Genomic DNA, 23,152 nt, shown 5'->3' on the forward strand with positions numbered 1-23,152 from the left:
TCCCAGGATGCATTGTCCTCATTTGGCTGTAAAACGCGTCCATGAAGTGCCAAAAATAGAAACCGTGTTGAAATCATTTAAATTTGGCTTTTCTGCGGCTCCAGTGCGGATGGCCGATCCGCACTGCGGGTGGTCTCACCCGCATTGGCTCCAAGTTTCCTTATTTAATTTCTGCGAATTAGTTGAATGCGGATGGCAGTGCGGATGGCTGATCCGCACTGCGGGTGGATTCTGCTTCTCTGAAGGACCTGAAAATTGGCTAAGTATTGAGTGCGGCTGGGCTCATCCGCACTGCGGATGGAAGTTCATCCGCACTAGGCTCGGACTTTTTTTCTGCGCTGCGCTTGGATGTTGGAAATGCGGCTAAGTACTCAGTACGGCTGCTCTGATCCGCACTGCGGATGACTTGGTCCGCACTGGAGGGTATTTTCGCCATTTTTCATCATTTCCTGCAACGAAAAGCCAAACAACCGCAGTAACTTGATTCTAGGTGTATTTAAATCATTTTATATTAAAAATACAAGATATTTGAGGTTGTTTTACGATAAAATCTAGATCAAATGTGTATATAATTTATGCTTATCAAAATCCCCCAAGCTTGAACTTTGCTTGTCCTCAAGCAATACTTGGAACACAATTCAATCTTTAATTTAACCCTCATATCAAATATACATTTCTTCCAAAAAATTCTAAGAAAAATTTGTATGATCTTGACAAAAGTTAGAAACCCTAACGTAAATCTTTGCAAATCTAAAATTCAACCCTTGGTTAATCATAAAATACCCCACAATTTGCTTACTCTAACTTTTATTTCCTTAAAGACTTAGAATTTGTAAACCTAGAACATCTAAACTCATTATGAAAACTTCATACTTATTTTGCGAAAATTCTTTAAAAAAATCCCCCAAGCTTGGAACAAGCTTAGGCTAGAAATTCGAGGACTTTGTGTGTTGAAATTTGCAAAATTCCTATCTTCTTTTGTTGCTTTTTATCCTATGACACTATAATTCTTTATCCTTAGAACAAAACCGGTTAGTTATAAGTGGTTAACCATACCCAACCGTTTTTAATTCAAAAGTGCATTTTGCATTGCTCTTGGTTTAACCCGGTCACTTTATCGGGCAAACTAGCGGAGCAAAGTGTCAATGATTCATTGCTACAAGTACGTCATGTCGCCGTAACATAAGCAAGCGGAATCTCTTTTCTAAAAATTTTAAATTTTGAACAATTTTTAAATATTTTTGCAAAATATCATGAATACACACATCCTTAGGCATTAAATCATACCTATGGATATCCCGATCTTTCTAAATTTATTTTTTCACAAACAAGTTGTATTTTCAAAAACAAATTTAAATCCCTAAGTTTTCATTTTCGTAAACCTTTATTTCCATAAAGTTTTTCGCCAAAGTATGAGGTTATTTCTAATCATTCCAAGGGTATTCCTAAAAATTCATAAAAATTCGCACTAAAATTTCTAATATTTTGTCAATCACTCAAACTTATCAAAGAAATTTCTTTTTGCCAATTTTTAACACAGAAATTAAACATGATTTTATACTTTATGCATTTTCAAACAATTAAGTCCAATTATGCAAGACTCTATTTTTCATAACTACATAAAACATCTTGACAAATTTGTAATCTCAAGCAATTAAGTTCAATTTCACAAATTCTACTCAAGGTCAAGTAAAAATATAGTTATGAATCCTAAAATTCTGAAAATAAACACACAAAAATTAAACATGCATGCAGATAAGTTATGCAGATAAGTTATTCCCATCCCCCAAGCTTAAATTAAGCATTGTCCCTAATGCATAAAAATAAACAAAAGTAAATGGGAAGAAATATGATAAACGGCCCGGGATAAAGGTGGTGGTGGGTGCGATCAATCCTCCGCATCCATGTCATCCGCGGGCTCCTCCTCCTCATCATCTTGATCCTCTTGTTGAACTGCAGCCGCCTCTTCTTCTTGTGCAGCTTGAGCTGCCTCTTCCTCAGCCCGTTGTCTTGCCAATTCGGCCTCCATCCGTCTAGCAGCCCTTCTTTGGTATGGCGGTGTCGGTGGATCTTCTTCATAGTTAGGATTGGTGCTCATGAATCCCTTACGGGCGTAGTGGTAAGCTGCGGCGGCATGTGTCTCCACCTCATCCATACGGTGATCAAAGGCATCCATGCGGTTGTTGATGTTAAGGTTGAGGTTGGTGATGGATGTTTGCATGGATTGCATCAACTCCCACATTTGCTGCATTGTTACACCTCCTTGTGCAGCTGCATCGGGTTGGACTTGTGGTTGGGCATGGGGAATAGCCGGTGGCGCTGGTGGTAGTGGCTGTTGTGGCTCAAGGGGAGGGTCGACTATCTTCCATGTGGCATAATCCAACGGGTCGAGGTTGGTTTGGAGAGGCAAGCGGTGCAAGATTCTTTGCACTCCCAGATTTATCCATGCCTCTTGTTCATTATCATACCGGAGAAGCCGTGCTCTTACCAACCCCTCAAGGTCCACAACTGTGTAACCCGGTACCACATCATCGCCCGTTGGTATTTGAAGTGCCCGAGCAATTTTTGTAATAATTCCCCCAATCCTTACGACACCGCCCGGTTGAATGTTGTTAGCCACTGTTTTGAAGTGTTTTGCCAAGTTGTAGGTGATGTGTGGCATATACATCATCTCTCCATTATTGCGCCTAAGCATGCTGCAAATATAGGTCATATCTCCCTCGTTGAAGACCGAAGCGGTCTCCCCTCGGGCAAAAAGAGTATGAGAAAGTACCCTTTGGAGATAACGAATCGCTGGGTGGGAGATGTTCTTAACCCGCTGATCATTGAGGACATCATGCATGGTCAGGAGGCGGAATTGGTGCTCATTCATATCGGGGAAGAACCCGATAGTAGTTCGCATCTGATCCACATTTGCTCGGCTTAAATTAAACATCTCCAGCAACTCGGTGGTGTGTACGGAGACATAGTAACCTCCAAGGTTGAAGCTCATGGTTCTGGAGGCCCGATCGAACTCATAGGAAGAGAGGAACTCGATTGTGATGGCTCGGTATGTGTCAACCTCTTCACATAGGAAGTCCCACAGTCCAAGGCGGTCGGTGAGCATGTGAACCGTGTCAGTCAGCCCCAACTGTTCAAGAGCAAACGGGCAGATCCATCGGGATGGTTCGAGAGTTTGACGGGACTCAAGCGCCATCTTCCGGAGTTGTTGGTTGGAGTTCAACTCCATGGCGGGTGGATATGAAGGGGTTGGGTTGCTTGGTTGTCCTTTGCCCTTGCCGGACCTTAAACGCTTGGATGCCCTGGTTGCCATCTTACCTGTAATATACAATTGAGAAAAGTTAAAAATTACGAAGAATTTGATGTAATTTGATGAAATTTGGGGTCAGTGCGGGTCATTTACATCCGCACTGCGGGTCATCTCACCCGCACTGGGTCTAAATTGGCAAAGTTATGGTTTTCCCGAGCCTGGTGCGGATGAAAACCCATCCGCACTGCGGGTGGTTGATCCGCATCGGGTACTTGGTCAATTTCTAGGGTTTTACAGGGTTGGTGCGGGTCATTTCATCCGCACTGCGGGTGGCTGATCCGCATCGGGGTTGATTTTCACTGATTTTACCAATTTTGGACGATTTCTTTGATTGTTGGTACCATTTCACAGATCTAACTACAAATAAATAAAATTAAGGATAAGGAGAGATCAAACCTCGTTGTAGATCGCGAAAATTGCAAGTAAACCCGAAGAAATCCGAGTTTTCACGAAGAACGGCTTGAGAGAAGTGAAACTTCGGTTTGGGAGAAGAAAAAGGGAGAAGGGGGAGTGAAAAAGAGTAGAGAAGGGAGAGGAGAAGAAGAAATAGGTAGAGGGAGGAAATTTTAGGGTTTAGAAGAGAGAAAATCTGGTTTATAGATGGAAATACGAAAGGGCGCGAAGAAAACGGGGTGGTTAGGTTTAAAGAGACGCACTGGTGCGGATGGGCCCATCCGCACTGCGGGTCCCCCATCCGCACCGACAAAATTTTTGAATTTTTCGCAAAAAGAAGAAAACTTACCTCTGGTGCGGCTCATCCCATCCGCAGTGCGGGTGCTCCATCCGCACTGGGGAAAATTTTCGCAGTTTTTCGTTGGCATGACCCTCCAATGTTAGTGAATTGCAAATTTGTAAAATTGGTAAGTAAATTAAGTAAAAAATAAATTGCAGAAAGTAAAGAACCTTGGGTTGCCTCCCAAGAAGCGCTCAATTTTACGTCGTGAGCTCGACATGATTCGTGCTCACTATTGAGTGTGTAGGTCGACCAAGCGAATCCTTTCTTTTTCGCCTATTGGACTTGCATGATTGAAATGTTTGAGGCGCTGTCCATTAACCTTGAATGGTCCACTTTTATCGCTCAAAATCTCAATTGCGCCATGGTTGAACACCTTTATTACCTTGTATGGTCCTGTCCATCTTGATCTCAACTTTCCCGGAAAGAGTCGGAGTCTTGAATTGTACAATAAAACAGTATCTCCCTCCTTGAATTCTCGCCTTATTATGCGTTTGTCATGCCACCTCTTCGTCTTCTCCTTATATAGCTTGGCATTTTCGTACGCATTGAGGCGTAATTCCTCCAATTCGTGTAGATTGAGGATCTTTTTCTCACCGGCGGCCCTTATGTCGAAGTTTAGGGTTTTTATCGCCCAATAAGCTTTATGCTCAAGCTCAACCGGCAAATGGCATGCTTTTCCATACACAAGTTTGAAAGGAGTCATACCTATAGGTGTTTTGAAAGCGGTCTGGTATGCCCACAGCGATTCGTCCAATTTGAGTGACCAATCCTTCCTTGATGTATTCACCACCTTTTGGAGGATGCTCTTTATCTCCCGGTTGGATACCTCCACTTGCCCGCTTGTTTGTGGATGGTACGGCGTGGCCACCTTGTGCTTGACTCCATACCCATACTTGAGTAGTAGAGCGTCAAATTGGCGGTTGATGAAATGAGATCCGCCATCACTTATCACCACTCGGGGTACTCCAAATCTAGGAAAAATAATCTTTTTAAAGAGTTTTCTTACCACGGCGGAGTCGGCGGTTGGGCTAGCTACGGCTTCTACCCATTTTGATACGTAATCCACTGCTACAAGTATGTACTTGTTGTTGCAAGAACTTGGAAAGGGACCCATAAAGTCGATCCCCCAAACATCAAATAATTCGACTTCTAGTATAGAGTTTAAGGGCATCTCATGTCTTCTAGATATGTTCCCGGTTCTTTGACATTTGTCGCACCTAAGCACATACTCCCTTGCGTCATGGAAAAGTGTGGGCCAAAAGAACCCGGCTTGAAGGACTTTGGCGGCGGTTTTGTCGGTTGAAGCATGTCCTCCATAGGCGGATGAGTGGCAACAATGAAGAATTTGTTCGGTTTCTTCTTGAGGTACGCACCTTCTATGGATACCATCCACTCCTAACTTAAACAACAACGGTTCATCCCAAAAGTAATATTTCGCATCCGACAAGAATTTTTTTCGTTGTTGAAAAGTTAGACAGGGAGGTATTATGTCACATGTAAGGTAGTTGACAAAATCCGCGTACCATGGTGCCTCGAGATTGATGACTGCATAGAGTTGTTCATCTAGGAATGAATCGTCGATGGGCATGTCTTCCTCCTTAGATTCAATGGTGATGCGTGATAGATGGCCTGCCACCAAATTTTCAGTCCCCTTCTTATCCTTTATTTCTAGGTCGAACTCTTGGAGTAGGAGAATCCATCGGATTAGGCGTGGTTTGGCATCCTTTTTGTTTAGAAGGTATCGGATTGCCGCATGATCGGTGTACACAACCACCTTGGATCCCACCAAATAGGGCCGGAATTTGTTAATAGCGAATATGACGGCTAAGAATTCTTTTTCCGTGGTTGTGTAGTTCATTTGTGCCTCATCTAGGACCTTGCTCGCATAATAGATCACATGTGGCTTGTTGCCGATCCTTTGCCCTAGCACGGCCCCAACGGCGAAATCGCTTGCATCACACATAATCTCGAATTGCACCTCCCAATTTGGTGGTCGAAGAATGGGGGCTGAGATTAGTGCCTTCTTGATCCTATCAAAAGCATCTACACAAGGCTTATCAAAATTAAATTCTGTATCTTTCATGGTTAGATTGGTAAGAGGTTTACAAATTTTAGAGAAATCCTTGATAAACCGTCGATAGAACCCGGCATGCCCTAGGAAACTTCTCACATCCTTCACACAAGTCGGATATGGCAGCTTCTCTATCACTTCAACATTTGCTTTGTCGACCTCCAAGCCTTTGGAAGACACCACGTGCCCTAGAACAACCCCCGTTTGCACCATGAAGTGGCATTTCTCCCAGTTTAGTACTAGATTAACCTGTTCACAACGTTCTAAAACTTTGGTTAGGTTAGATAAGCAATCATTAAAAGAGGTACCAAAAACTGAAAAGTCATCCATGAAAACCTCCACGGAATTTTCTAATAAATCCGAAAAAATAGCCATCATGGCTCTTTGGAAGGTTGCTGGGGCATTGCATAGACCGAACGGCATCCTTCGGTACGCGAACGTGCCATAGGGGCAGGTAAAAGTCGTCTTCTCTTGGTCTTCGGGGTGTATGGGGATTTGGAAGAATCCGCTGTACCCATCGAGGTAGCAAAAGTGTGTGTGATTGGCTAGCCGTTCGAGCATTTGATCCACGAATGGTAGAGGAAAGTGATCTTTTCGTGTTGCATTGTTGAGTTTTCGGTAATCGATGCACATCCTCCACCCGGTAACCACCCTTGTGGAGATCATTTTGTCATTGTCGCCTTTTACCACTGTTGTGCCTCCCTTCTTTGGAACTACATGCACCGGGCTTACCCATTTGGAGTCGGAGATCGGGTAGATGATCCCGGTGTCAAGTAGTTTGAGGATTTCCTTCTTCACCACCTCCTTAAGATTCGGATTGAGCCTTCGTTGAGCTTCAATGGTGGGCTTGTGGTCATCCTCCATTAGGATCCTATGCATGCAAAGGGATGGACTTACCCCGGTTAAGTCATCGATTGTGTATCCGATCGCCTTCCAATGAAGCCTTAGTTCGCGTAGAAGCTTCTCGGTTTGTTCTTTGTTGAGCTCGGAATTGACAATCACCGGGTAGGTTTCGTCTTCCCCCAAGTATTCATAGCGAAGGGTAGGTGGTAGTGGCTTGAGTTCGACCTTCGGTGCACCGGAATTGGTCGAAACTTCACAAATCTGAGCTGAAATGGCTGAGTGCGGGTGGCTGATCCGCACTGGATGGTCAGTGCGGACGCACTGGGCTATGGAAGTTGGTTCTGCAGCTTCAGGGAGCTCAGTGCGGATCACTTCATCCGCAGTGCGGGTGCTCCATCCGCACTGGGAAGTATTTTCACCATTTTCGTCGTTTTGAGACCCGGTTTCTTCTAGATCTGGGTCGAGTTGTTCCTTCACCATCTCTTCCTCCTCATGAGTAGCTAAAATGGAATCTAAAACATCCAATCTACAAATAGAATCATTGTCATTTGAAGGGAATTTAATGGCATCAAACATGTGAAAATTTACCTTTTCGCCTCCAATGTCAAAGGATATTTTGCCTTCTTTGACATTTATGTTTGCATCGGCTGTGGTTAGGAAATCCCGTCCCAATAGGAGAGGAGTATGGGTATCCTCCTCCATTTCAACTACTACAAAGTCTACCGGGACGAAGAACTTACCAATCATAACAATCACATCTTCCGCAATCCCCTCGGGGTAGCGTACCGTCTTATCGGCTAGTTGTAGAGACATTCTTGTGGGTTTCAAGTCAGCAAGTTTTAGCCTTTGATAGACGGTCTTTGGCATAAGGCTCACACTTGCACCCAAATCACATAGGCACCTTTCGAATTTGGTATCACCAATTATACATGGAATTGCAAAACTCCCGGGGTCCTTCAATTTAGGAGGTAACTTGTTTAAGAAAAGAGCGCTACACTCCTCATTAAGAGACACCGTACCTACTTCCTCAATTGATCTCTTGTTGGATAGTATGTCTTTCAAGAATTTTGCATAAGCGGGCATGTGAGTAATTGCCTCGGTAAAAGGGATGGTGATATTCAATTTCTTGAGGTGTTCTACGAATTTGGCATATTGTTGGTCAAGTTTGTGCTTTACTAACCTTTGAGGGAAGGGTATAAACCTATGTGGTGGAATATACTTAGGAGTTTCAGTAGGTTTTACCTTGGCCGGGTTGGAATTACCCGGCTCTTGAGATTCTTTTGATGCCGGTGTTTCCGCATTGAGAGGAGCTGGGGGTGGTTGTGCTTCCTTTGGTGGTTGTTGCTGCTCTTCAATGATGGGCATCTTGGGTCCTTCGTACTCCGTGCCACTCCTCAAGGTTATCGCTTTTGCGTGCTCCCTAGGGTTGATGTCGGGCTTGCCTGGTAGTGTGCCTTGTTGTCGAAAGGATGAAGATGCTTGTTGTGCTATTTGTGTTTCTAGCATTGAGGTCTTGGTATCCAAGAGCTCAAACTTCGTCTTCAATTCTCTCAAGGAATCCGAAAAATCCGTGTTGGTGTTCCTTTGATATGCTATGAAGTCACTTTGTTGGGTCACCAAGCCTTGTATCATCTTTTCTAGGTTGTTATTTTGGGAGGCTCCTTGATACGAGTTTTGGTTGGATCTGTTTTGGTATTGATTGGAGTTGTCGTTTTCGGGCCTCCACTTGAAGTTCGGATGGTTCCACCTATTGTTAGGGTTGTAAGAGTTTGAATTGAAATTGTCATTTTGTCTAACCTTATTATAGATCGGGTCATTCCTCTTATCGCCTTGGTTATAGAACATGGCATTCGCTTGTTCTACCTCGTCACCTTCAATAAGGACTTGGCACTCGGCAGTGATATGAGTTGCCTCTCCACATATGCCACATGGAGCCTTTTTCGTCACGGATTTGGCATTTTGCACTTGTGCCATTTGGTGTTGTAAGGCCTCCACTTGTGCTCTCAAGGCGGTAACCTCGTCGACTTTCAGGATGCCCGGTGTGGTTTGGGCTCGTCCCCCTCGCTCGGCCGTCCATTCCCTTTGGTTGATTGCCATATCTTCAATCATTGCCATAGCTTGTGCCGGATCCATTCGTGACATGTTACCCCCTGCAGCTGAATTTAAATGAGTTTTAGTAGCTATTGTGCAACCCCCATAAAAGAATTGAAAGAGCAACCACATGTCAAGGCCATGGTTAGGGCATAAGCGTTGGAGCTCCGCCCATCGGTCCCATGCCTCGGTTAAAGACTCCCCCTCGGCTTGCTTGAACGTTGTGATCTTTGTCCGAAAATGTTGGGTTTTGGATGGAGGAAAGTATTTTCCTAAGAATAACTTTTCCATGTCGTCCCATGTCTCGATATGGTCCCGGTTGACGGTTCGTAGCCATGTTCTTGCATTGTCTCGGAGGGACAAGTGGAAGCATTTGAGTTTTAGGTTGTCTAGATCATCTCCTTCTCGCGCAAAAGTGCCGCAATGCTCTTCGAAGACCGCCAAATGAGCATGCGGATCTTCATTTTGGGCTCCTCCAAATTGATTTTGGCTAAGTAGGTGGATGAGAGAGGGCTTGATGTCGCGTGGATCTTGGTTGTGAGGGATGAAGCCGAAGCGGTGTCCTTGTTGACGGTTACGGCCATTTCCGTTTCCATTGTTGTTGTTATTGTAGTCGTGGTTCCTGTTAGGAGATAGTGTTACTCCTCGTACACGGGAACTTGCGTCATGAACGGATAGATCATCACGGTTGTCTTGTTCGAAAACCGGATTCTCTACGTGGTTATCGAAGTTGATGGGTAGAGATCGGGTGGCCATGCTTGAGTAAACTTCTTCTTCGTAATGGAGCGTTCCTAAAGGGGTTCTCCTAAAGCTCATAGAAAGCTGAAAAAGAAGTAAGGTTAGCTCTCAAACAAAAAATAAAATCTGAAATAAATTTGTAAAATAAAAACTTAGAATTTAAACTATACTCCCCGGCAACGGCGCCAAAAACTTGATGTGTCCAAATGGTATGGTAAAAAGCTTCAGTACAACGATGTACTTTTTAAACCTTTAATACGTGTTTGAGTTGAATTGCAAGTGCACAATTCTATCAAAGTAGTATTTGGGGTGTCGAACCACAGGGAGTACGATAAAAACTTAGTTTAAACTTTAGTAATAAATTTCAGAAAATAAAAGGAAAGTAAAGTGCAACAAAAGTAAATTGGGGGGGGTTTGTTCTAACAATTCCTAAATTTGGGTTCAATACCCGAATAGAGAGTTTTTAAAACAATAAGAGTAAATGAATGAAAGAAAGATTAGATTGCTTTCTAGATGAGAAGATCTAGGGGTCTTTGGTCTACATTCCCTTGCTAACTATATCTATTCGGTATTTGTTTAAGTTCATGTATGATTTGATGAGGTTTCTAACCTAATATGTCATTAAGGGTCACTTTCGTGAATTAATAACGTGTCTAAGTAATTCGGACTTCACGGTTAGGTCCTTCACCCTAGCTACTTAGACCATAAGCTCTTGTTAGTCTCTCCTCTCCTCAAATATTGATACTTCACGATTAAGTCCTTCATACCAATACCCGATTCAATTTGAGATGTCCTAATTAGGGTTTGCCTTCACGGTTAGGTTCTTCACCAAATTCCTAACCTTAATTTCTATAGTTCTGGTTTAGATCACAAATTGGTTACAATCCTAATCTAAACCTAGGGTATTTGCATTCATAAATGGTACTCTCCTCTCGTCCTAACTTCTTTGGATCCTTTGACAAAGAGATACCAAAGCGGGACTACAGCGATTTCAAGTACTAATTATGTAATTAACACAAATGATAAATCACAGAAATTAACATCAAATCCCAATAAAACAATCATAACAAAGACAAATAACCGAATAAGATACAATTAAACAAGTTCATGCATTGACCTAAACCCCTAGAGAGAGGACTACTTCCTCATGGAGAGATCCATTACAAAAGTTGGCAAAGTAAGAAGAAATGAAATAAAGGAAATAATTACACCCTTTGACAAATTAAAAACCTCTATCTTGCCGACTTCTTGCTCAGGAAACCCTTCTTCTCCTTGCTTGAAAGCTTTCTTTTTCTCCAGAATTTATCGCTAAGTATTGTGTATAGAGAGAGAATGAAAGAGATAGCGATGTGTCCCATGGAGAGAATGAACCCCCTCTTTTATAGCCAAGGATCATGCCCAATTAAGAGCCTAGAAAGTGGAGTTAGTGGGTGCTATATCTGGATTGTTTCCCAGGATGCCTTGTCCTCATTTGGCTGTAAAACGCGTCCATGAAGTGCCAAAAATAGAAACCGTGTTGAAATCATTTAAATTTGGCTTTTCTGCGGCTCCAGTGCGGATGGCCGATCCGCACTGCGGGTGGTCTCACCCGCATTGGCTCCAAGTTTCCTTATTTAATTTCTGCGAATTAGTTGAATGCGGATGGCAGTGCGGATGGCTGATCCGCACTGCGGGTGGATTCTGCTTCTCTGAAGGACCTGAAAATCGGCTAAGTATTGAGTGCGGCTGGGCTCATCCGCACTGCGGATGGAAGTTCATCCGCACTAGGCTCGGACTTTTTTTCTGCGCTGCGCTTGGATGTTGGAAATGCGGCTAAGTACTCAGTGCGGCTGCTCTGATCCGCACTGCGGGTGACTTGGTCCGCACTGGAGGGTATTTTCGCCATTTTTCATCATTTCCTGCAACGAAAAGCCAAACAACCGCAGTAACTTGATTCTAGGTGTATTTAAATCATTTTATATTAAAAATACAAGATATTTGAGGTTGTTTTACGATAAAATCTAGATCAAATGTGTATATAATTTATGCTTATCACTCACATCAGCAGCACTGTCCCCATCCAGGTGGAGGACCCTGTCCACCCAGCCTTCCATCAGCATTTTTCTAATTGATGGATCAAGAGTGCTAAGAAATTCTTCATTATTTTTGGGTGAAAACAATCTTTCCAAATTCCGCATCGCGTAGGCTTCAGCCGTCCAAAAATTATTAATGAATGTTTTTTTTGCTTCGCGTTCGGTTTCAGTTCTTCCTCTATTTTTTCCAACTTTGGGTGCCATTATAACTAGGGTTTCAAGTGACAGCAATTGATTAGGAAGGCTAATTATGTGCGTAATTAAATACTAACTGTACAGTAATCAACGACTAATTAGAAAATAATTAGAAAATAATTAAAAGAAATATTTAAAAAATAATTAACTAAATAACATACATACAATTTTTAAATTTTTAAATTCAAACAACAAGGTTGCATAATATAAAAAAAATTATGAATTTCCTAAGAATATTCGGAACCATTATATTAAATGATATAATATATTAATATTTGTATTTAAGTGGTCAATCCAAGCTTTAAATAGTAGGGTCCTCATATCAGATATATAAGGCTTAAAATTACAAGTATAACCAAGTACAAGTGCATAAATAGAATAATAGATACATAAATAGTTATTTAATAACTAGGAGAAGCTTCCATAAACATACAATTTAACAGAGTTACGACTTATAATTCCTAATCAATTCTTAAAAATTATCAATTTTGTTCTTAAAACCCTAAACTATCAATTTTAGTTTTTAACTGTAAACCCTAACCCTAAATTTTTATTAATAACCCAAAATTGAACCAATTCGACAAATTCGACCATAATTTTACAATTCTAAAGCCGATATCCAATTAATTTTATTCAAATATAGCCCAACAACAAAGTCATGACCCCAATTCCATACAAATTCAACCAACAACAATCTTACGAACTAAACCAATTAATTTACAGATTCAACCGATTAATTTACAAAACCAACCAATTAACACAATTCATTTACAAATTTAACCAATTAACCCTAACCCTAAACCCTAATCGGGTCGCCTTCCGGGAAAATCAACAACCCGGCAAGGTCACAAGCAATTCAGAACAACCAATTCATAACGAGTTTTGATTTAGATAATTACCTGAGAGAGCTTGAACACACAACGAGTCAGCGGGTTGCGGTCGGTTTCGAGATCCTTCGCTTCGCCTCCAAAAATTTTCGAAATCACCAAATCACGGTTAATGCACCACAAAGACACCACTACGAGAGAGAGAGGGGCAAAAAGAGTCGAAATGGGTTAGAGAGAGAGAGAGGGAGAGAGAGGCAGAAAGAGAGAGAGAGAGGGAGAGAGAGAGGCAGAAGAGAGAGAGAGGGGCAGCAGAGAGAGAGAGTGCACCTGGCAGAGCCGGGCGGCGGGCGTGGCGGAGCTGGGCGGGGTTGGGTGGCGCGGCGCTGGCGGTTTTTTTTTTTTTTTTCTTTCTGGTTCGCTAAACAGAGAAGGGAAGAGAAGGGAAAGGGGGGTGCGCTAACGGGTCCGGGTTAATGCCTACTGGACCGTCTGGTCCCTACTGGACCGCCCAGGGTCCTGGCGGTCTGGTATGGAACTGGACCGCCAGTGATCCTGGCGGTCTGGTTAGATTTAAAAAAAAAACCAATTTTCAGGTTATTTTGGTAAAAATGTTTTTTTTTTGGGTATTAATAAAAATGGCCGGAGAAAAAGAATTTCAAAGTTAGGGTGCATTTGGGTGCACAAAAATTTAGGTGCATTTGAACCTTCTATATAAAATATATCTAATGAATTAGTTTTTTTTTAAGTTTAAGAATATATTTCTTTTTATTTTAAATAAGCACAATCAAGTACACCGATTTCTATTAAAATAAATCTCATACAAAGTTTACCGGTACCTCTCTGGTACTCGATCTAGATACAAACAAAACAAAGGCATACAACAATGCCTTTAAACCACAAAAGGAAAAAGTATATCTAAAGTAAAGCCGGTATGATTTCTTATTACAAAACACCATCACTACCAAAAATAGTTCTGATGAACTTTCTTATCTTTTGCTGCAGCAAAAGCTTCAATTACTTCCTCCAACTTTGTTTCACACATTGGATCTCTGTCCTCCAAAAATTCGGATTTCCCCTGATACTAAAGAGTAGAATTATTAAATCCAGACGTTATTTTACTTTGGTACGAATCTCAAAACGGCCACCCAATATCTACAACAGGCACCAAATTTCTTTTGATCTGACTGGAACTTAATTCAGACCGTTCATTTCCTATAATAGAGTACGGTAACTGAGGGAATACAGCCCCCTCCTCCAAAGTAGTCATTGCAACATTTTAAGCATCTAAATTCCTTTACACTTTTATCTTGATCTTCCTGAAAGATAAGTCTATTACGTTCTAACTATATAGACAATAATAAAAGTTTAAGAATAGTTATTTGAGATGTACTTGTATTGACACCGATTAAGCATGCCAATAGATACTAGGTTCCTCTTCTACTTATAATACAGACTGCTCATATGCACACTTCAATTTTTTTTTTGAAATGAAATGACAGAGGCTGTCATATTTTATTAAAATTGTTTATAGTTACATGTTTCTAGGAATCCATCGATTCCATTGATTACAATCGTTCCTATCCAACCCCCTTACGTTCCCCTGCATGGGACTGTAGCACCTTGAACTTGCTAACCATTATCTAACCACATTAACGCCTCTTGAATGATTTTTCCTGCCAAATGCTGTGGTTGCATTCTACTACATCTGAAGATTTGTTCGTTCCTTTGCTTCCAAATCATCCAGAAGGAACAGAGGAACATCGTTACCCATTTGCACTTGTCCATGCCACTGCACTGCTTTGCTCCTTCCCATGAGGCCTCCCAGGTGTGATGTGCCATTTCTCCTGGGGTAGCTAGCATGACTCCCAACTTATCAGTTAGGGTGTCCCAGACCCGTTTAGCATAGCAACATTGAAATAACAAGTGTACACTCGTTTTCAATTGTTCTACTTCACACATGACACATCCTATCTCGCAATTGAAACCCCTTCTCACTAGGGCTTCCCTAGTCAAGATTTTGTTTCGTAGTAGGAGAAGTGCAAAAACTTTTACCGTTAGTGGTGCCTTACTGTGCCATGCTGCAATGTAAGTCCATTTCGTCCTCCCTCCTCCTACTAAGACAGTATAGGTGGTTTTGGTTATGTATTCACCTTTTGCATTCCATTGCCAATATAGTTGATCCGTTGCATCAGGGTCCACAATAGCAGACATACCCGGTACCAGCTGTGATGGGGGGGTCTAGGCCAAGTCCTGTCAGAGTCAATAAGAGGCAAGTCTAACCAGGAGTCGTACCATAGGGAAATACAAGAACCATTTCCAATGTTCCAGAATGCTGATCAATGGAATATAAATTTGAGTTTCCGCATTCCTTTCCAAAAGGACCCCTGTAATATGCACACTTCAATTTGAAATGTGTATTGATCCTGCATCTGCATTTAATTTGAAATGCGAAAGCTTAACGCGGTACAAAATTTAAACCTCTCGACTATTTTTTTTATTTTTTTTTGTCTCACGCTGTTCTCTTTGCAATTTAAATCTGCCCCTTAATTTTTCCATTTTTTGTTGTTAAATTTTTGTGTCTGTATATCTGAAACATGATCTCTTTCTTAAAGTCATATAGTATTATTCAGGGACACCGTATGCAAATTATCTACAAATTGTAGTAAAGAAACATGTAATTGAACTCGTGAAGCAAGATCCGTGCCTTTAATGTACCAAGAATATTTTGAATTGTGGATTGAACTTGGCTCGGCCAAGTAGCAGACGAATAATTCATATCAAAACTACCTGAGTATATCTTTTTCCTTAAATCTATTAATTTTTGTTTTAGTTATTGACTTATTGGGTCTGATAGTTTTGCACCATAACTGTCGAATTCAGATCCTCTCCGGTACCGTAATAGAGAATCTTTTAGAATTAGTGGATCTAGACTATTCTTTTTAACTTGGCACGAACTCAAAGCCCAATAATACTGCCCCATATGCTAGCCCAAATGTCAAAATGGCTGGAAATTAATCTCAAACCGTGAAGTGAGAGGAATCTTTTACGGTACCTTGGATAATACTTTTCCAAAACTGCCTTAGTATATCTTTTTATTTTGTTTTGTTCACAAGTAACTTTTTATTCAATATATTGACGTGCTTCCATCTCACCAGTAAAGTTTGTGAACTGCGCCATGGGTGGGGTTTTTGTCCAAGGCTCATTCAAAACCGGGTCTAAACAGTTAAGATTTGCGTCAAAATTTGCATGAACAGTTTAGATACATAGTGCCATATAAATTAAATTTTAAAATGTTCACATATATCTTAACTCAGATCAGACTGTTAAAGTCCAACTTTGAATAAAATTTATCCAAAACCCCATGGACAAATCCCAATTCCTTGCGCCATTGCCTGTTAAGTTTTATCTGGAAATTTTCTCTCCATTTGTCGGCTTTTATGTCTTTCGGGCTTTGGAGTGCTTTCATTATGCACATTAAGTCCCCGTGTGCAAGATGATCAATGACATATGTATTATATTAAGCATTTTTATTTGTAAGAGGTAATATATTAAACTAAAAGCCCATCTTGTGTCAATGATCAAAACGACCATGTGAAAGAGCTTTTCACTTCTGCAAAATGAACCGGAGCATTGGGAATAGTCAAACGATACGACAGAAGAGAACACAAATAAAAAGACGGCTGAGGATGATGATTACAGTCGCATTTTTTTTTTTTTTTTTTTTTTTTTTTTTTTCCTAAACAGCCTTATCGAAGCAAATTAACGCACTCGGAAATAATAGCTAGACAAGTATCGTAAAGAAAGGGAGAAAAAGGAAGGAGATCATAATCGAACAAAAGAATATGGAGGATGAAAGTAAAAGGCCAGATCCAACTCATACAGAAACTGGATCCTATGGCAAACTCATTTGCGATAATAATACCATAAGCTTGTGATGTGATCTACAATTTTTAATTAACACCATAAGAACTTCGCTTCAAAAGTAAGCACCATATTATATTTTTAATACATCCACCATAAGAACTTCGCTTCAAAAGTAAGCACCATATTATATTTTTAATACATCCACTCCTTGCTATTTTACACTATTCTCATACTATCATAAACATCTGTAATTATCATACAAGTGTTTGAGCTAATAATTCTTGTGGTTCCTCTCTGGGCGAGTGCCCCAGGAAGAAACATTACACAGTTCATATATATATCATATGGTTAATACTTATAAAAGTGCTAATCTACAACAGATAGGCTATTAGAAAAGGGACCTGATGAATCCCCCAAAAAGATGGGAAACCAAATTTGCTCTCTTACAAGAAAATGAATAAATCACTCTAAACATTTCTTTCATCATAGCATCCTGAGTTGAGATAGCCAATGAGCTTATAACCTGGAACAATACTCAGTACTGTTAATGTAGAATCAGAATACAATATGGTCTCGTGTTATTAACTTGTTTGTACTAAGGATTTCATTTTTTTTATAAAAAACAATTCTCTCAGTGCCACTAACCAGACAGACGTGACACTGAGTACCCCATCTAAACAATTGGTCCAATTTGACAATCGTTGGACATCCGACACAAAACTACCAAGGATTGTAAAAAGTTTGTTTCCATCTATTTGGTACAAAACCTGTAACAAAGATGACACACCTGTAAATTCCTTTTTCTAGTGTCAAAATGTTTTTCATGAGATTTAGTTTAGATTGAAGACAGAATGCAAAAGATATATGCTGTAACAAGCATCGATAAGATATTTAATAGAGATATTTGTCGTCACCATAAACATATATAATATGCAAGTGCTGTGGCCACATGACTTACGTCCATGAAACTGCTATGATTTGGTTGTAAGCCATCAAGACAACATTTGACCCTGAATGTTCTCCAACGAAACCAAAACATTGTACAGGTTCTTCAAAGCACAAGTTGGTAGTTTATATAAATTAGATATAGTGATATTCAAATCAATCCATCACTGCTAAGAGCTACAGAGCTCATGCTTATAAACACTAAATTGGTGGTTGCCTGCTGAAAGCTTGTGCCTTGAACAAGAAGTGTACTTTTTAATGTGAAATTTCTAATTTCTTTAGCAGTGAAGCATACAACATGTACTAAGTTGAAGTTTATCTAATCATCATGGACTGGAAAACTAGGTGTACTGCAACCCTATATAAGTTTATTTTAGTGTAGCATTACAGAAAATAACTAAAAATAGCTTACCAGGTTACATTCAGGTCCTTCTCATAAAAGCCCCAACTGTTCATTTCAAGCCAGCAGCAGCACATGACGTAGAAGAACCAGCACCACTCACTGCACTAGAAGAAATATTAATAGGCGAAACAACCCTATCAACGTCCCTATCAACGTCTGCTTCATGCGCCACATCAATTTGATTACCAGAATGTGCACTAGCAGCAGTTGCAGTATCAGGAGCTGCAGTCTTATTGGGTTGTGGGGAGTTCTCTCTAGTTTCAAGGCGCTCGATCATGCGCGAGACAGCAGCAATCCCTGCGTTCACCTCATTTCTGACATCAGACCCAAGATCGGCTATTGCACTGTTTCGCGAGAATAACCTGTCTCTCCAGCCACGTGTGCTCTTTGTAATAGACTCTTTGTATCTGAAACACCACGATAAATTAGGAAAAGGTACAAAGCACAAATGAGCCAATGAGCAAATTACTATAAAAGTTTAAATGAAAGTGCAATGCTCTTCAGCACTTTTCTTTCTTTGATTTAATTGATCATTTGATATTCACACTAATAATTTGAGTCCTAAGCACAAAAGACAAAGAGATAACACATGTTACTATACCAGGCCTGGTATTAGTTTAATGAACTAACAAAGATTCATATCATGATCTTTGGCTAAGAGTACCTTGTAGAGACAGACTGGAGGCGTGACTTCAACGACTCTGAGAAGGAATTCAAGTCAGATGGGCCCGCTCTATCATTGCTAACAGGAGTAGTTTGCCCGGCAATCCTGATTTAAAATAAACAACTTTTTACATCATCAACATCATTGCTGGAATTAGACTAAAATGGAGCCCCAAATGATAATACAGGTCTACACATGATGCTGCATATATAAACATGAATTCATCTATATTAAGTTATAAACAAATCTCTCTATCATACAGCACATTTCTAGTGAAGAATTACTAACCACATCAAGGATCACAGTACCTGTACCCAAGAAAAATTGTGTGTTTGTGTGTTAAGTTCATTTTTTTTCATTAAATTTGCACATAATGGAACTGCACTCAACTATACTATATGGGGTGTTTGGCCATCCACAGGCCAAGGGAATAGTGACACAGCATTCAGGTCTTTTGCAAAATAGCATCTCAGTTTGTCCTAATCTTTCCTAAGTCGGACAAACAGAAAAAAAACTCAAAGTTGCAATCGCAACTACTCTTCCAATTTAGTTGCCACATAACTTGTATTTGTAGAGAATCAACTAATCTGGTTAAGCTGCAATACTTGATTGCCAAACTTCAGATATTAGAGAACAACAACCATTTGAGCAGCTGCTGCCGGGCTTTCTCAAAAAAAAAAAAAGAAAGCAACAGTTTGTATCAAAGTCATTCTAACATTGTTACTTGGGTCGCCAAGACAATTAGTCCCCCACCTGAGCAACCAATTCTACATGTATTCAAGGCAAAACTCAAAATAAAATACAAATTTGCTTGTTAGCACAAAACAAAGTGACACTCATCAGATAATACAAGTACCTGTTATTCTGTACACCAGGACTATATACCGAGCCAGGACTATTCACCACCCGCGAAGCAGTAACGTCATCAGCATGGCCCACAGTTCCATGTGGGGTATTCTCATTTACTGGGGATTCATTTCCCATGGTAGCAAATAGAGATGACGGACTAGCAGAAGTAGTAGGGTTTGACTCGTTCTCCCCTCCAGGAGAAGAAGAATATGACTGGATAGAACCAGCACTCCCTCCAGAGGGTGGGGTCGAGAAAACAAGAAAGTGGGGCCGGCCGTGGGTCCCACTTGACCTCCCTCTCGCTCCATCACGTCTTGCGATGCGGTGGGTCCGGCCCATTGCAGCTGCTGCTGCCAGGTGCTGGATGATCCGTTCCTCCAGCTCAGCATCATCTGCACCCACCGGTAACTACAATACGAAATTTTAAATACAAAAATTTTAATATCATGAACATGTTATAAAATTATGATGATAACAGAATGATGATTAATACAAAGGATATCCCAACAACATTAGAATGACCCCAGGGACCTGTTTGTTGCGTCCCATCTCCACAGGAGTACACGAGAATATCAGCCCAATAGAAACATTTCCCAAGCAATGTGCAGCAGATTGTTCTTCCTATGGCATTTAAGCAAATATTCCCATCACTTTCAACACAAACCACCATTAATAATCCACTGGCACCTAATAATGTTCCACAATTGTTTCTGAGCTCATGGTTTCATGTTTATTGCTTCATGAGATCCTATGCTATAAGATTCTTTGACCATGGAACAAGAACCTTCAAACTGGCCCTAATATTTTGTAAAAACTAAAAGTTTTAACCAGCCAGCAAGCAGAGACAACACGTTGTTTGGGATTCGTAATGGGAAAGCCATACAGCATTCTCTGTCTCAGTTTGTATTTCCTGGGGTCATATAGCAGAGTTTAAACATTGCTAAGGTGCCTAAATATGAACTTTAGATTTGATGTTCATTGTTCCACAATAAAATATAATTAAGTAGATGATTTTATATAAAGCATTGGGCTGCCCGATACAAAATCAGGAAGTTTTGCATGGCACTAATCATAACTAACAATATAAATTATGAATACTTATGAGAAGAACGTGCTTGGAAATGCTTGTCTGAAAATAGAGTCTAGATGGAGGCATACATGCTGAAGCTCAAAATCACCAAGCATGGGATGGCGAAATACAGCAGTTGTGCGCTGTTGGTTGACCCTCAGGTTCCTCTCTTGTTCCACAGCCTCAAGAAGCTCTTGGCTGTAATAATCAGGCATTGGTTACTTTCAAAACCAAGATTCAGCCTCTAATGGATATAATCGGTGCAATCAACAAATTGAGGCACCGATGTCACACATTAGCCTCAAGTTTGTAATTAGTCTGAAATGAGCCCCCAAATTTGTCCCTTTAACCCTCAAACTGTAAAAGATGTCACATACCAGCCAAGAAAATCCAAACGAGTAAATGTTACCCAAGGTCACTTGACTAACACCAATGTTCCCAATGGGTTTCTCAACTTGATTCATTTTGTCCAAATCAACTCTCTGTCTTGTATTGGTTTTTTATATTGAAGAAAAGAATACAAGTTAAGTTGTCAAATAATCGGAATACACAGACATGTATTAAACATACATGGTACAAACTTGTGGAGAAGTTTCAAGAATCTCATGGCCATTACAACTTCATGATAAATGGCTTGCAAATTCCGGACAGCAAATGTTCTTGTAGCTTTAAAGTTAGCATTATTTGACGGATCAATTTGTGCTTTTGTGTTTTTTAAATTCCAGAGAGCCCCAGTTACGCAATTTTAACAAAATAGAAGTTGAAGGATGTCATAAGACAATCAAATTTGAGCAAGCAAATTATTGGCATGGGCTACAGTTATAAAGTGGTAAATAAAGTGTTGTACGTGTAACATATATCCAGCATAGCATCGAAGTGGCCAATAAAGTTCATTAACAAATTGTGCATGCTAGTTGAATTGGAAAGTACCAAATCACCATAACTAAATACAGAAATTTCCAGTATGCTTTCTGTAAAAATTAATGGCTTAGAGCAGACTGGCTGGATGTAGCAAAGCCAAACATGACTTGTCACTATATATACTAGGGAAATCCAAAGTTTTCCATAGGTTCTTTACAGGCACAAGGCAATATAAGTACTAAAGTACAGTGCAGCATAATTATACCTAGTAGGATCCTTCAAGCTAATGGACTGCCAGCACATGGGGCACTGAGAGCTTCTCTGACACCTACACAAAACAAGAAAAACAAAATTAGCTTTTGCTTCTGAGATATAATAGAAAAGGAATCATCACATGAAGTCAACACTTGTAATGCTTCAGGGTGCATATTTTAATCATATGACCACCCGAAAGAAAGGAACAAAATATAGCCTGTGTAAATAAACACTAAGGAACAATGCATGGTCTAGAAGTTCTAAACCAAAAGCAACAGAAAATAACACGAAGAGAAGTAACTCTTTTGTACATCAAATTAACATAATAAGCATGTCACCGCTATCAAATAAAATGAATTATCCCAAAACATAGCATCTTAAACCCTACAATAAACCTATCTAGCTTGGTGCTCTAACATCTCTCAATATATTATTCAAGGGAAAAAACAATACTCTGTAATATCAAAACTTAAGGTGGAAACAGTAAACTGGAAGCAAAATTATCCTATCTAAATACACAGAGGATTAGATTTCAGCCATTATTAACATCAACTACAAAAGCTTCCAAATTCAATATAAGGATTCAGCCGTACCATTCCAAAATGCACTGGAGGTGATACTCGTGCTTGCAACTTGTCAGCTACAAATAACAATTAAGAAAAGAAGTAATAAGACTCGGTCAGTCTTCAACTAAAACAATAGGTATACTAACAACAAATCAGCTTCAATTTACCCTCCTAGTGTGCAAATTTTAAGCATCCTTATGTAGGGAACCTGGCTGTAGCATACCAGAATTTTTTTTTTATTCACAAATACAATTGACTGCTGCGTAATTAGGGGCTCCTTTAATTCTTTTTTATGTTGCCAATCATTAGACGGCGGCATACACACATTGGACAAACCGTGAGCAGATCAATACCAAAATTATAAAAAAAAATCTTAAACAAATTGGAAGTATAATATATACCGTTGAGGGGTCTGAATCACAAAAGGCCTCGAGGCATATGCTACAAGAATCGTCACACGCATCTTGGATCCCTCCTTCGACAAAAGCTGCAGCTGAAGAGTGGCTCTCCATCTTCAATTTCTCATCCATTTCCCCCCGATGTTTCGTCGAACCCTAAAAAGAGACCAATACAGCTGAGCAACGAGAAATCCTAGATGAATCGCAGATTGCTACGATGAATTGAGAAGAGAGGAAGATTTTTTTTTTTTTAAAATAGAAGGATTTGTACACAGAATGGATTGATCGGTTGATTGGTTGGAGAGAAGAGGGAGGCAGGTCCACGGTATAGGTGCGATTGAGTCTTTGATAGAGAAGGACAGAAGGGGAACGGATATTATCTCCCTGACTCTCTC

The 23,152-nt window shown here is 40.3% G+C and overlaps 1 protein-coding gene across 1 annotated transcript; it reads right to left on the bottom strand.

Annotated features, from left to right (window-relative positions):
- Window positions 1-16,907: 16,907 nt before the first annotated feature.
- Window positions 16,908-23,152, bottom strand: RHF2A (RING-H2 group F2A). The gene is made up of 9 exons (XM_078307276.1): window positions 23,029-23,152; window positions 22,761-22,913; window positions 22,387-22,433; window positions 21,804-21,866; window positions 20,767-20,875; window positions 19,616-20,016; window positions 18,760-18,864; window positions 18,105-18,502; window positions 16,908-17,270 (listed from the first exon to the last, which is right to left on the bottom strand). Exons 2-8 carry the CDS (start codon window positions 22,887-22,889, stop codon window positions 18,145-18,147), a joined length of 1,212 nt encoding a protein of 403 aa, XP_078163402.1. The 5' UTR covers window positions 22,890-22,913; window positions 23,029-23,152; the 3' UTR covers window positions 16,908-17,270; window positions 18,105-18,144.

Source organism: Carex rostrata, chromosome 8 (genome assembly GCF_964058835.1).
Source record: "Carex rostrata chromosome 8, lpCarRost1.2, whole genome shotgun sequence".
NCBI lineage: Eukaryota > Viridiplantae > Streptophyta > Magnoliopsida > Poales > Cyperaceae > Carex > Carex rostrata.

What these genes read in the sequence shown, in the direction of transcription:
- RHF2A (XM_078307276.1), bottom strand. Translation starts at nt 22,889, where the DNA reads ATGGATGAGAAATTGAAGATGGAGAGCCACTCTTCAGCTGCAGCTTTT. An exon ending in AGCTTGAAGGATCCTACTAG is followed by an intron (nt 20,876 to 21,803) that starts GTATAATTATGC and finishes TGATTATTACAG; the next exon opens with CCAAGAGCTTCTTGAGGCTG. An exon ending in GTGATTTTGAGCTTCAGCAT is followed by an intron (nt 20,017 to 20,766) that starts GTATGCCTCCAT and finishes TTCGTATTGTAG; the next exon opens with TTACCGGTGGGTGCAGATGA.